The following is a 14089-nucleotide window of genomic DNA, read 5'->3' as shown; positions in this document are numbered from 1 at the left end:
TGTGCCGGGAGCTTTCCTGGTGCATACAGTAAGAGAGAGCCCCTATGGCGCATTAGAGGACAGCAGTTCTATACTGAATCTGCATTGGTGGGCCCAGAACCAGGACAGGCGGGTTACTATGTCGGCTCCGGCGTCCATCTGTGGCTTTAAGTCTGAGGAAATAGGAGACTTATTGAAATTGTCTGAGACATTAGGTGTAAAGAGGCTTATGGCGTGATTCATTACCCGGAAATGCTGATGCTGATTAAAGCTGATCGCTCCCACATAATTTAGCTGCACTCTGTAGTGACCAACTTTGATTTGTAACCTCACAACCCAACCGAGCTCTAAATGTCGCATCCTGTCCGCAGCCTGAAGAAAGAGTCTTCAGTTCAGTGGTGGATTGTTCTGTGTAATCCCTAAGACGCCTTCAAATGTGGCGATAATAAGAAAAAAACACAGGAGAAATAAAAAGGAAGCCGACGGGGCCAGAGGGTATGGTCATCTCCGGGCATCACATAGTGGACCAGAGCGCCCTCCTTACCTGGCCGTATAAGCAATGAGACCATCCCCCTTACCGGACCATACAAGTAACCAGATCACCCTCCTTACTGAACCATATGAATAACCAGGCCTCTTCCCTTTTTGACCATACAATTAACCAGATCTCTCTCCTTACTGGACCATACGAGGAACCAGAGCTCCATCCTTAAGGGTCCATCTGATTAACCAGAGCTCCCTCCTTACCTGACCATACGATTAACCAGAGCTCCATCCTTAAGGGTCCATCTGATTAACCAGAGCATTCCCAGTAACCAGACCTTCCTCTTACTGTACCATCTGATTAAACAAACCTTCCTCCTTACTGGACCATATGAGTAACCAGACCATCCCTTTACCAGACTATACGATTAACCAGATCTCCATCCTTACCAGATTACATGAGGCTGCAGACTCTGGGAGAAGTCATCATGGTGGTCTGAGGTGGAAGAATAACTTAATTCTAGTGCTGTACTTCTGGGATCGGTTCCTGGAGCTGTATTTGTCTTATGAGCTTGGTTCTGGTGCTGTATCTGTGTTGTGAGCTTGGTTCTGTTGCTGAATTTGTCTTATGAGCTCGGTTCTGGTGCTGTTTTTGTGTTATGAGCTCGGTTCTGGTGCTGTATCTGTGTTGTGAGCTCGGTTCTGGTGCTGTATTTGTGTTGTGAGCTTGGTTCTGGTGCTGTATTTGTCTTATGAGCTTGGTTCTGGTGCTGTATCTGTGTTGTGAGCTTGGTTCTGGTGCTGTATTTGTCTTATGAGCTTGGTTCTGTTGCTGAATTTGTCTTATGAGCTCGGTTCTGGTGCTGTTTTTGTGTTGTGAGCTCGGTTCTGTTGCTGAATTTGTCTTATGAGCTCGGTTCTGGTGCTGTTTTTGTGTTATGAGCTCGGTTCTGGTGCTGTATCTGTGTTGTGAGCTCGGTTCTGGTGCTGTATTTGTGTTGTGAGCTTGGTTCTGGTGCTGTATTTGTCTTATGAGCTTGGTTCTGGTGCTGTATCTGTGTTGTGAGCTTGGTTCTGGAGCTGTATTTGTGTTATGAGCTTGGTTCTGGTGCTGTATCTGTGTTGTGAGCTTGGTTCTGGTGCTGTATTTGTCTTATGAGCTTGGTTCTGGTGCTGTATTTGTGTTATGAGCTCGGTTCTGGTGCTGTATCTGTGTAATGAGCTCGGTTCTGGTGCTGTTTTTGTGTTGTGAGCTTGGTTCTGGTGCTGTATTTGTCTTATGAGCTTGGTTCTGTTGCTGTATTTGTGTTATGAGCTTGGTTCTGTTGCTGTATTTGTGTTATGAGCTCGGTTCTGGTGCTGAATTTGTGTTATGAGCTCGGTTCTGTTGCTGAATTTGTGTTGTGAGCTTGGTTCTGGTGCTGTATTTGTGTTGTGAGCTCGGTTCTGGTGCTGTATTTGTCTTATGAGCTTGGTTCTGGTGCTGTATTTGTCTTATGAGCTTGGTTCTGGTGCTGTATTTGTGTTATGAGCTCGGTTCTGGTGCTGTTTTTGTGTTGTGAGCTTGGTTCTGGTGCTGTATTTGTCTTATGAGCTTGGTTCTGTTGCTGTATTTGTGTTATGAGCTTGGTTCTGTTGCTGTATTTGTGTTATGAGCTCGGTTCTGGTGCTGAATTTGTGTTATGAGCTCGGTTCTGTTGCTGAATTTGTGTTGTGAGCTTGGTTCTGGTGCTGTTTTTGTATTGTGAGCTTGGTTCTGGTGCTGTATTTGTGTTGTGAGCTTGGTTCTGGTGCTGTATTTGTGTTATAAGCTTGGTTCTGGTACTGTATTTGTCTTGTGAGCTTGGTTCTGGTGCTGTATTTGTCTTGTGAGCTTGGTTCTGGTGCTGTATTTGTGTTATAAGCTTGGTTCTGGTGCTGTATTTGTGTTATAAGCTTGGTTCTGGTGCTGTATTTGTGTTATAAGCTTGGTTCTGGTGCTGTATTTGTGTTGTGAGCTTGGTTCTGGTGCTGTATTGGTCTTGTGAGCTTGGTTCTGGAGCTGTATTTGTGTTATAAGCTTGGTTCTGGTACTGTATTTGTCTTGTGAGCTTGGTTCTGGTGCTGTTTTTGTGTTGTGAGCTTGGTTCTGGTGCTGTATCTGTGTAATGAGCTTGGTTCTGGTACTGTATTTGTCTTATGAGCTTGGTTCTGGTGCTGTATTTGTGTTATGAGCTTGGTTCTGGTGCTGTATTTGTGTTATGACGTCGGTTCTGGTGCTGTATCTGTGTAATGAGCTTGGTTCTGGTGCTGTATTTGTGTTATGAGCTTGGTTCTGGTGCTGTATTTGTCTTATGAGCTTGGTTCTGGTGCTGTATTTGTCTTGTGAGCTTGGTTCTGGTGCTGTATTTGTGTTATGAGCTTGGTTCTGGTGCTGTATTTGTGTTATGAGCTTGGTTCTGGTGCTGTATTTGTGTTATGAGCTCGGTTCTGTTGCTGAATTTGTGTTGTGAGCTTGGTTCTGGTGCTGTTTTTGTGTTGTGAGCTTGGTTCTGGTGCTGTATTTGTGTTATAAGCTTGGTTCTGGGGCTGTATTTGTGTTGTGAGCTTGGTTCTGGTGCTGTATTTGTCTTGTGAGCTTGGTTCTGGTGCTGTATTTGTCTTGTGAGCTTGGTTCTGGTGCTGTATTTGTCTTGTGAGCTTGGTTCTGGTGCTGTATTTGTGTTATAAGCTTGGTTCTGGTGCTGTATTTGTGTTATAAGCTTGGTTCTGGTGCTGTATTTGTGTTGTGAGCTTGGTTCTGGTGCTGTATTTGTGTTGTGAGCTTGGTTCTGGTGCTGTATTTGTGTTATAAGCTTGGTTCTGGTGCTGTATTTGTCTTGTGAGCTTGGTTCTGGTGCTGTATTTGTCTTGTGAGCTTGGTTCTGGTGCTGTATTTGTCTTGTGAGCTTGGTTCTGGTGCTGTATTTGTGTTATAAGCTTGGTTCTGGTGCTGTATTTGTGTTGTGAGCTTGGTTCTGGTGCTGTATTGGTCTTGTGAGCTTGGTTCTGGAGCTGTATTTGTGTTATAAGCTTGGTTCTGGTACTGTATTTGTCTTGTGAGCTTGGTTCTGGTGCTGTATTTGTGTTGTGAGCTTGGTTCTGGTGCTGTATTTGTCTTGTGAGCTTGGTTCTGGTGCTGTATTTGTGTTGTGAGCTTGGTTCTGGTGCTGTATTTGTGTTATAAGCTTGGTTCTGGTGCTGTATTTGTGTTGTGAGCTTGGTTCTGGTGCTGTATTGGTCTTGTGAGCTTGGTTCTGGAGCTGTATTTGTGTTATAAGCTTGGTTCTGGTACTGTATTTGTCTTGTGAGCTTGGTTCTGGTGCTGTATTTGTGTTGTGAGCTTGGTTCTGGTGCTGTATTTGTCTTGTGAGCTTGGTTCTGGTGCTGTATTTGTGTTGTGAGCTTGGTTCTGGTGCTGTATTTGTCTTGTGAGCTTGGTTCTGGAGCTGTATTTGTCTTGTGAGCTTGGTTCTGGTGCTGTATTTGTCTTGTGAGCTTGGTTCTGGTACTGTATTTGTCTTGTGAGCTTGGTTCTGGTGCTGTATTTGTCTTGTGAGCTTGGTTGTGGTGCTGTATTTGTCTTGTGAGCTTGGTTCTGGTGCTGTATTTGTCTTGTGAGCTTGGTTCTGGTGCTGTATTTGTGTTATAAGCTTGGTTCTGGTGCTGTATCTGTGTTGTGAGCTTGGTTCTGGTGCTGTATTTGTGTTGTGAGCTTGGTTCTGGTGCTGTATTTGTCTTGTGAGCTTGGTTCTGGTGCTGTATATGTCTTGTGAGCTTGGTTCTGGTGCTGTATTTGTCTTGTGAGCTTGGTTGTGGTGCTGTATTTGTCTTGTGAGCTTGGTTCTGGTGCTGTATTTGTGTTGTGAGCTCGGTTCTGGTGCTGTATTTGTGTTATAAGCTTGGTTCTGGTGCTGTATTTGTCTTGTGAGCTTGGTTCTGGTGCTGTATTTGTCTTGTGAGCTTGGTTCTGGTGCTGTATTTGTGTTATAAGCTTGGTTCTGGTGCTGTATTTGTGTTGTGAGCTTGGTTCTGGTGCTGTATTTGTCTTGTGAGCTTGGTTCTGGTGCTGTATTTGTCTTGTGAGCTTGGTTCTGGTGCTGTATTTGTGTTATAAGCTTGGTTCTGGTGCTGTATTTGTCTTGTGAGCTTGGTTCTGGTGCTGTATTTGTCTTGTGAGCTTGGTTCTGGTGCTGTATTTGTCTTGTGAGCTTGGTTCTGGTGGTGTACTTGTGGACTAAAGTTACTTCCAGTGTAGTATTTATGTAGTGATCTGGGTTCTGGCACTGTATTTGGATGTGATACTATCTATTCACATGTGCGTTGGAACCTCTGTCACAGATTATGTTAAAAAAAACATGTAGGACTTTTTTGTTCGGTAAAAAGCAGAATCGGGAGCAGAAACTGAATGGACCACATTGTAGTCAGTGGAGACGGTTCATCTCATTTTCTTTTAGTGTTGAATCCGGCACTTCCTTTCTTTTTGTTGTTCTGCTTTAAAAGAACAGGACAACGGAAGGTGATAACGATACTGTATTAAAGGAATTTAAAAGATAAAACACGTCTCGTAACTCAAAATCGGAGACGCGGTGTACAGTCTGAGACCTTTAATCTGGCATCATTTGGAACTGAAAGGTTCTGGAATCATTTGGATTATGGACCGTGATAGAGAAGTAGATACATGGTGGAAAACCTGATTCTTTAAGGCCTCTTTCACATGGGCGTTTCGGATTTCCTCCGGATGTGTCGCGTGTGCATTGTGGGAAACCCGTGCGAGTAGGCACACAGTTTCAGTCAGTTTTGACTTCGATTGCGTTCCGATGTTCAGTTTTTTCCGCGCGAGTGCAATGCGTTTTGCACGTGCGTGAAAAAACCCTGAATGTAGTACCCAGACCCGAACCCGGACTTCTTCACTGAATTTCGGGTTTGGGTTAGGTGTTCTGTAAATTGAATTATTTCCCCTTATAACATGGTTAGAAAGGAAAATAATTACATTCATAATACAGAATTCTTACTAAAATGTGAATTGAGGGGTTAAAAAATGAAAATAATGAACTCGCCTCATCCACTTGATCGCGCAGCCGGCCTCGTCTTCTTTCTTCTTCTTTCAGGACCTGCAAAAGGACCTTTGATGATGTAATCTTCTATCTTCATTCAGCAGGACCTGCGCTGACGTCACCGCGCTTACCACGTGGCGATTACATCATCAAAGGTCCTTTTGCAGGTGCTGAAAGAAGAAGCAAGAAGACGAGGCCGGCTGCGCGATCAAGTGGATGAGGCGAGTTCATTATTTTCATTTTTTAACCCCTCAATGGACATTTTTGTAAGAATTCTGTATTCAGAATGCTATTATTTTCCTTTATATCCATGTTATAAGGGAAAATAATACAGTCAATTTACTTTAATGGGGTCCGGGGTCGCTTTCATCCCTATCATCTCCTAGCAACAATGCGTGAAAATCGCACCGCATCCGCACTTGCTTGCGGATGCTTGCGATTTTCACGCAGACCCATTTACTTCTATGGGGCCTGCGTTGCGTGAAAAAACGCAGAATATAGAGCTTGCTGCGATTTTCACGCAACGCACAAGTGATGCGTGAAAATCACCGCTCATGTGCACAGCCCCATAGAAATGAATGGGTCCGGATTCAGTGCGGGTGCAATGCGTTCACCTCACGCATCGCATCCGCGCGGAATACTCACCCGTGTGAAAGGGGGCTAATGGTGAATACTGGTTCTTGTGGAATCCGTGCTGGATTACTAGGCCAGGGACACACGTGGCAGACAATTCAGCAGGAAAAATCCGTTATGGTTTTTGCTGCATTTCCACAGCAAAAAACGCAAGAAAACCGTGCTTATCATATGCGTTTTTTGCTGCGGAAAAGCGAGCAGCTTTTCATAGAGAAGGATAAAATCCGCTGTATAAATTGACGTGCTAAGGATTTCTAAAGGATGGGAATTCTAAAAATCTCGCTGGTACTGTAAAATCTGCGACGGCAAATCCACAGCGAATCAGTCACGTGAGACCCCGGTCTAAGGGTACCTGCACACGGTGCCGATTTATCTGCAGCACGTCAGTTTAGAGTCCATTCACACATCCGTGTGTGTATTGCGGATCCACGGATCCGCAAAACACGGACAGCGGCAATGTGCGTTCTCCATTTCGCGGACAGCATACCTGTGTGCATGTAGCCTTAGGCAAAAAAACGGAACGGACACTGAAACAAACGTTCATGTGTATGTAGCCTTTTTAGAAGGAGAAATTCTACGGATTTTGTGCTGCAGAAAATCTGCAGCTAATCATTCACTTGTGAACCCAGCCTTAGACTTTCTGGATTGTATTGGATGCCAGATTAAAGGAATTTTCCAGTATGTTCAGTTTCTACACCAAGGCACAAACCTATAAATAATCTCCCTATCGCTTGAAGGCAAACACCGCGAGGGGAAAAAAAACGTTTGCTTTGGACACGATTCGTACATTTTCAACTTCAAACTGCCCCAGTAAATGGTTCAGCGCCAAATCTGTAATCAGTGCAGAATAAGTGAGGTCAGGTAAACATGGAGCTTGTTGGAGCAAGTCCTGAACCTGTCACACCCATCCCTGGGCATTGTGCATGGTGCTGCCCATATATGGTGGCAGGCGGGCTGGCTTCCGGGAATGGTGACATCATCAGTGTGTATTATTGGAGCAGGGCAATAGACCCACCCAGCAACCAACAGACATGTGAAACCCTGCTCTCCAAACACCCTCTGCAATGCAATTTTCAAAGTAAAGCGCAAGAAGTTTCCCGCGGATTATAATTTTTTTTTTAAAAAGACATAAAAAAAAAAAAAGAAAAGAAATTTCAGTCAGAAGTTAAAAAGTTCACAGGAAAACAGCGGGAAGAGATACAAAGGCAGTGAAGGGGTATGATACATTGTATCAGCTCTGGAAGTAGAAAAACACTTTACTAAACCACAGGAAATCACTTAAATAACAATTCCTCAATGAATATCAATAATCAGACCAATCTCTATGGCTTCCTATTTACAGCAAAGAAATGGTGAGATTCCTTTAATCCGCCACCTGATGGTCTGGAAATCATGCACGTCAACAAAAATTTGCTTCATCTGCCACCCACAGATCCACATAACAGTGTCATCCACAGGTCCCCCATAACAGCACCATCCGCAGATCCCCCATAACAGCACCATCCGCAGATCCCCCATAACAGTGTCATCCACAGATCCCCTATAACAGTGTCATCCACAGATCCCCCTAACAGTGTCATCCACAGATCCCCCTAACAGTGTGTCATCCGCAGATCCCCCATAAAAGTGTCATCCGCAGATCCCCCATAAGTGTCATTCACAGATCCCCCATAATAGTGTCATCCACAGATCCCCCATAATAGTGTCATCCGAAGATCCCCCTGTGTGTCATCCGCAGATTCCCCATAACAGTGTCATCCGCAGATCCCCCCTGTGTGTCATCCGCAGATCCCCCATAACAGTGTCATCCGCAGATCCCCCATAACAGTGTGTCATCCACAGATCCCTATAACAGTGTCATCCGCAGATCCCCCATAACAGTGTCATCCACAGATCCCCCATAATAGTGTCATCCGCAGATCCCCCCTGTGTGTCATCCGCAGATCCCCCATAAGTGTCATCCACAGATCCCCCATAACATTGTCATCCGCAGATCCCCCATAATAGTGTCATCCGCATATCCCCCATAACAGTGTGTCATCCATACATCCCCGCATAACAGTGTGCAGTCCACAGATCCCCCCTAACAGTGTCATCCGCATATCCCCCATAACAGTGTGTCCCCCGTGGATCTTGTCTGAGTGTTGGGATGATTAGCGAGTTAATTACTGGAGATGGAGACCCCCGCCCCCAGCCCTTGGGGAGCAGGCAGATGGATGGTGCGGTGATAATGCTGTAATGTGAGAGGTTAAGTGTGGAGATGTGCAGAAAGAGATAAAATATTAATTCAACGCCAGAGATGATGAGTTTTGGGTATCAAAGGGACGTCCGGGGCGAGGGAAGATGGTGAACAGACAGCTGCAACCCTAGACAGGAGGAGAAGGACGACAGGAGAAGGATGATAGGAGGAGAAGGACGACAGGAGGAGGCTGATGAGAGAAGGATGATAGAAGGCCGCTGTACAGACCTATCTGCTCAGGGATATAAAAGTTTTATGTGGCCGCAGGTAAAAGAGGCCTCAACTGTGAAACCTGCTACTAAGGAGAAGAATGACAGTGAGGAGAAGGATGACAGTGAGGAGAAGGATGACAGTGAGGAGAAGGATGACAGGAGGAGAAGGATAACAGGAGAAGGATGACAGGGAGGAGAAGGATGACAGGAGGAGAAGGATGACAGGAGGAGAAGGATGACAGGAGGAGAAGGATGACAGGAGGAGAAGGATGACAGGAGGAGAAGGATGACAGGAGGAGAAGGATGACAGGAGGAGAAGGATAACAGGAGAAGGATGACAGGAGGAGAAGGATGACAGGAGGAGAAGGATGACAGGAGGAGAAGGATGACAGGAGGAGAAGGATGACAGGAGGAGAAGGATGACAGGAGGAGAAGGATGACAGTGAGGAGAAGGATGACAGGAGGAGAAGGATAACAGGAGAAGGATGACAGGAGGAGAAGGATGACAGGAGGAGAAGGATGACAGGAGGAGAAGGATGACAGGAGGAGAAGGATGACAGGAGGAGAAGGATAACAGGAGGAGAAGGATGACAGGAGGAGAAGGATAACAGGAGAAGGATGACAGGGAGGAGAAGGATGACAGGAGGAGAAGGATGACAGGAGGAGAAGGATAACAGGAGGAGAAGGATGACAGGAGGAGAAGGATGACAGGAGGAGAAGGATGACAGGAGGAGAAGGATGACAGGAGGAGAAGGATAACAGGAGGAGAAGGATGACAGGAGGAGAAGGATGACAGGAGGAGAAGGATAACAAGAGGAGAAGGATGACAGGAAGAGAAGGATGACAGGAGAAGAAGGATGACAGGAGGAGAAGGATGACAGGAGGAGGCCGCTGTACAGACCCATCTGCTCAGGGATACAAAAGTTTTATGTGGCAGGTAAAAGAGGCCTCAACTGTGAAACCTGCTACTAACCCCAAAAAATGGAGGTATTGCCCATAGCAACCAACCAGATATCGGCCCTAATGTTCTAACCTTCTCTGGACAAACAAAACCTTGAATCTGATTGGGTCTCACTGTGAACAGGAAGCCTCATTACCCATGGCAACCATTCAGAGCAGATTACTAGATAAAAAAAGTATTCTGATTGGTTGATATGGGCGACAATATCGATGAGGCCCAGTCACCTTCAAGCTTTCTTTTTTCCAGAACGGGTTTGAAAATATGAGCAGTAATTTGATCAGTTGCTATGTGGAGAAGCTCTACTGTTCATAGAGCCGCCATGTTTAATTCTTCCAGAGGATTTGGGGCTTATTCAGATGGGCGCATGTATTCTGGATCTCCCTCCCTCCCAAGGTGGATCACAGATCGCTGCTGTAAGTTCAGTTCAGTAAAACTAGGAGTTGGGGGGTCATGGTGTCTGGGTGTAAGGACTCATGCACACGGCCTTGTTTTGCGGTCCGCAACTCTGATCTGCAAAACACGAACCCTGGCCAAGTGTGTGTCGCCATTTTCTTTTTACTCCTGCAAAAATATCCTATCCTCGTCTGCAAAATGGACAAATATAGGACATGTTGTATTTCTTTGCGGAATCGTGAAATGGATTTATGGATGGGTGTGCTGTCCGCATCGTTTGCGGCCCCATTGAGAAGAATGGGGCAAGAAACGCGGATAAGATACGGCCCAAAACGACGGCCGTGTGCATGCGACCTAAGGCTGAGTTCACACACACCAGTAGTGTGCCGCAGTTTTGTGATGCATTTATTTGCGGTTTTCACTGGTGAAACACATAAAAAATATGAGTGTTTCACATGTAGAAAATGCCCAGCCATAAAACGCATCACAGAACCATAGCAGCTGGTGCTGAGGCGTGGTTACTGGCCGCGTGGCACGCCACGGTACAGGTGAGCCCTGCCTTACAATACACCCGTCCGCATTCGCCATAATATAGCACATGTCCTATTCTTGTTTTACGGACAAGGATAGGGCTGTTCTATTATGGCCTGGACCTTCCGTTCCGCAAAAACAGGCAACGGTCAGGTGCATGAGCCCTTATTAGAGGAAGACATACTCTGGTGCACAGCAAATTAACTTAAAAACTAGACAGATAGTATATATAATCTATCTACACACAAGTTATACATAACTCTGACTACAGTGGTGCATACTGAATGTTTTTAGGTTTTCATCACCCCCCCCCCTGCGTGTACTTTCCCTTTAAAAGTTTGTTGTGCCGAGGTCACATGATACACACAGAAACCATTGTGGACGCCTGCCGAGACTGAAACTGGTAAGAAATCTCCGAAAGAGACCGCGTTTCACTGTGTCTAAGGCTCCAGTTCATGTATTGTTCCCCATATACTATAATTACATTACGTATTACATTTCACGGCATATGTTAAAGGGGCAGCGTACGCGTGCGCACAAGGTTTCACTGTACTATAACTTTATAGGTTTAGAAAAGACAATGGGAATATAATGCCTTTAAAAACTGCACAAAAGATCTATAAAAAAAAAATGACATATAAGTATAATAAAATTGTCATTTTTACATGTATTTTGCACCATAAACCTTCATTAGATTTAATTACGAGCTCTGACACTGAGATTGTTTTATCTTTTATGTATAGTTTTTATAACTTCAGATACCGACCAATATGAAGAATTAAATGACACTTTTTACGAACACTCTGAAAGCCTTAAACTCCCTCTTCCCAATTTGCCACAAGTATATTTTTATACCATATTACAAGGCAAAGACGACATGAGTTACTCTTGACATGCACTTTTATTGCAATGTATATATATAAAAAAAAAATATTTATATTTCAATATAAATAAATAAAAAAAAGTCTAAGCTTTTCCAGATCTTTTTGAAACTTCTCTTAAATAGAACGTGTGGAATTGACAAAAGAACAAAAACAAACAAAACAAAAAACATAGAAAAATTATATCACTTTATTACAAAAGGTTAAACTCAAAAAGAGTTCAAAAATTCTCTTCTGTACAGACTATGATGGGTTTTCAGGAACCCAAAATAAAGACATAAATAACTTACAAAGAGCTCGAAGCCGCTTTATAATATATAAAAAACAGATATGTACACATATATATAATATAGAAGTCAAAGACAAGCAGAATTTGTCATATAAAAAAAAAAAAAAATAATCAGTTTTCAGACAACCGCCCTCCCGCCCCACCCCCTCTGTACGAGGACTACAGAAGTTGTACAGTCCGTATGGCAGGTTATCCTTAATACTGAACGATCGTTAAATCTTAAAGGGTCCATGCAGGTCTCAATCTTACACCTGGTGCTGTAGAATTGACACCGCTCTCTGCCCTACCACCTCTCGCTCCGAAGGAAGGCCGGGCAGACCCGCCTCGCGCACGCGTGTTCAACAGTCAGATCACGGACGCCTATTTTTGTTTTCTCCTCCAATCAGGAGTTTCAACCTGAAATCGCTTCGTGTTCTCTCCGGACGCTCTTTTTTTCCTGGCTCCTTCTCCTCCTCCGGGGCCGCTGGGCTCAGAACGTCTGCAGCTGCTGCGTTAACATGAGCTGGCAGCGCTGTTGACGTGATCATCACTTTCTGTTTGAGCTGGGCGACCTGCTCCCGCAGCATGTTGGCCGTGGACGACAGTTCAGAGTTCTGGGACTTTAAGTTTTTCACTTTGTCCTCCAGCCGGGCGATGCGTTCCAGCTTCCTCTTCCTGCACTTGGAGGCGGCGATCCGGTTCCTCATACGCTTCCGCTCGGCTTTTATCCTCTCCTGAGACTCCATGTCAATGGGGGAAAGAGGAGGGCTCTCGCCGGGCATTTCGGGCACAGTCTGGGGCTCTTCTTTCAGAGCCTGGAGCCTGGAGTGGTGCTGGACGGGGATGGGGGGGCTGGGGTGATGCTGGGAGGCAAAGCCCATGGCGTTGCTGTTGAAGGCAGGGGTGGTGCTGATGGTGGTTGGGTTGAAGCTGTTCAGGTTGGCATAGATGGGCGGCTCGTTGTGCAAGGGGTTACTGTATCCACTGTTATCTGCTATGGAGGAGACAGAGGTCAGTGCGCTGCAGGCGGGCGGCTGGGGGGCAGAGGCGACGCTGGGCAAGGTGTTCTGGTTGTGAAGTTCTTGCAGCGCCCGGACAAATCCCTCCGCAAACCCCTCCTGCTCGTCCGTGACATTTTTAGGGCAGAGGAAACTGGGTTGGGGTAGGGGTGGTAGTGATCATCCCATTACTGGACTGGATGATGAGCCTCTCCAGTTCCGGGGAGGCTAGCTTGAGGAGTCCAACGTCCGGAGAGGTAAGGATGTCCGCCGCCTTGTTCCTCAGGTGAGGCTTGATGGCGCTGGATGGGTCGGACAGGTTGAGAGTCATGCTCTGCTTCAGCACCTTAGGGTTGTATCCGTAGCCGGCGGGCTCGGGCTGAGCGAAGGCAGCGCTCAGGGCATCGTCGTAGAAAGTAGGCTCCATCCTAGCCGTCATACACTCTGCGAGCGGACCACCGGGGGAAAGGCGCCGTGCAGCAGTCACTGGGGTCTACAAAGACGTCCTGCAAGAGGGCAAATAGGAGATTAGTAGGGTCTCCTCGGAGCACAACGTCCCCCCAAACATGAAGGAACCGCAACAATAGGGCTTTGTACAGCACCCCTATAACTTATCTGATCAGCACCCCTATAACCTATCTGATCAGCACCCCTATAACTTATCTGATCAGCACCCCTATAACTTATCTGATCAGCACCCCTATAACTTATCTGATCAGCACCCCTATAACTTATCTGATCAGCACCCCTATAACTTATCTGATCAGCACCCCTATAACTTATCTGATCAGCACCCCTATAACATCTCTGATCAGCACCCCTATAACATCTCTGATCAGCACCCCTATAACATCTCTGATCAGCACCCCTATAACTTATCTGATCAGGACCCCTATAATGACCCCTAATAGTTATAATGCTGCTGTATTACATCCAGATCTTTATGATGGTCCTAGTCGGCTGCTCCAGTACACCCCAATAACCAGACATCTCTGACACCCTGATAATGCTCCCCAATAACTTCCCCTCTCTATTGCACCCCAGTAACTGGACTTCTTTAACCCTTTAATGCACCCCAATAACTTCCCCTCTCTATTACACCCCAATAACTTGACTTCTCTACTGCACCCCTATGATATTCTCCAGCTGCACTTTTTACCTCCCCCTCACCATGAGTCTAAACTTTCAGACTTCTTCATGACACCCTGGGAGTTGTTGTGCACCCCTTCACCCCCGGGTCTCGGTGCCGTCAGAACTTGTGACAACTCCAGTCTCCCGCTCTGCCCCTCCCCGGGAAGTTGTGTAAGTTCTCCCCCCGTCCACAGCCGGGTCCCCGCTCTTACTTGGAGTCAGGCTGCCGCTGGCCGGTCCCGGGCTGAGCTGCTGACACCGCTGGGAGCTCCGCTCTCTCACACTCTGAGCCCGGGCAGCGTGCA

General features: G+C 46.0%; 1 protein-coding gene across 1 annotated transcript; it reads right to left on the bottom strand.

Moving 5' to 3' along the window:
* Positions 1–11466: 11466 nt before the first annotated feature.
* JUN (Jun proto-oncogene, AP-1 transcription factor subunit) lies at positions 11467–14088 on the bottom strand. Its single transcript, XM_040407560.1, is given in 4 exon segments — positions 11467–12200; positions 12202–12806; positions 12808–13159; positions 13997–14088. Coding segments are annotated over 3 exon segments (945 nt in total). The 5' UTR covers positions 13093–13159; positions 13997–14088; the 3' UTR covers positions 11467–12145.
* Position 14089: the final 1 nt, after the last annotated feature.

The sequence above is a fragment of the Bufo bufo genome, chromosome 9 (genome assembly GCF_905171765.1).
Source record: "Bufo bufo chromosome 9, aBufBuf1.1, whole genome shotgun sequence".
Taxonomy (NCBI): domain Eukaryota; kingdom Metazoa; phylum Chordata; class Amphibia; order Anura; family Bufonidae; genus Bufo; species Bufo bufo.
This window is presented reverse-complemented; position numbering and strand designations above follow the sequence as displayed.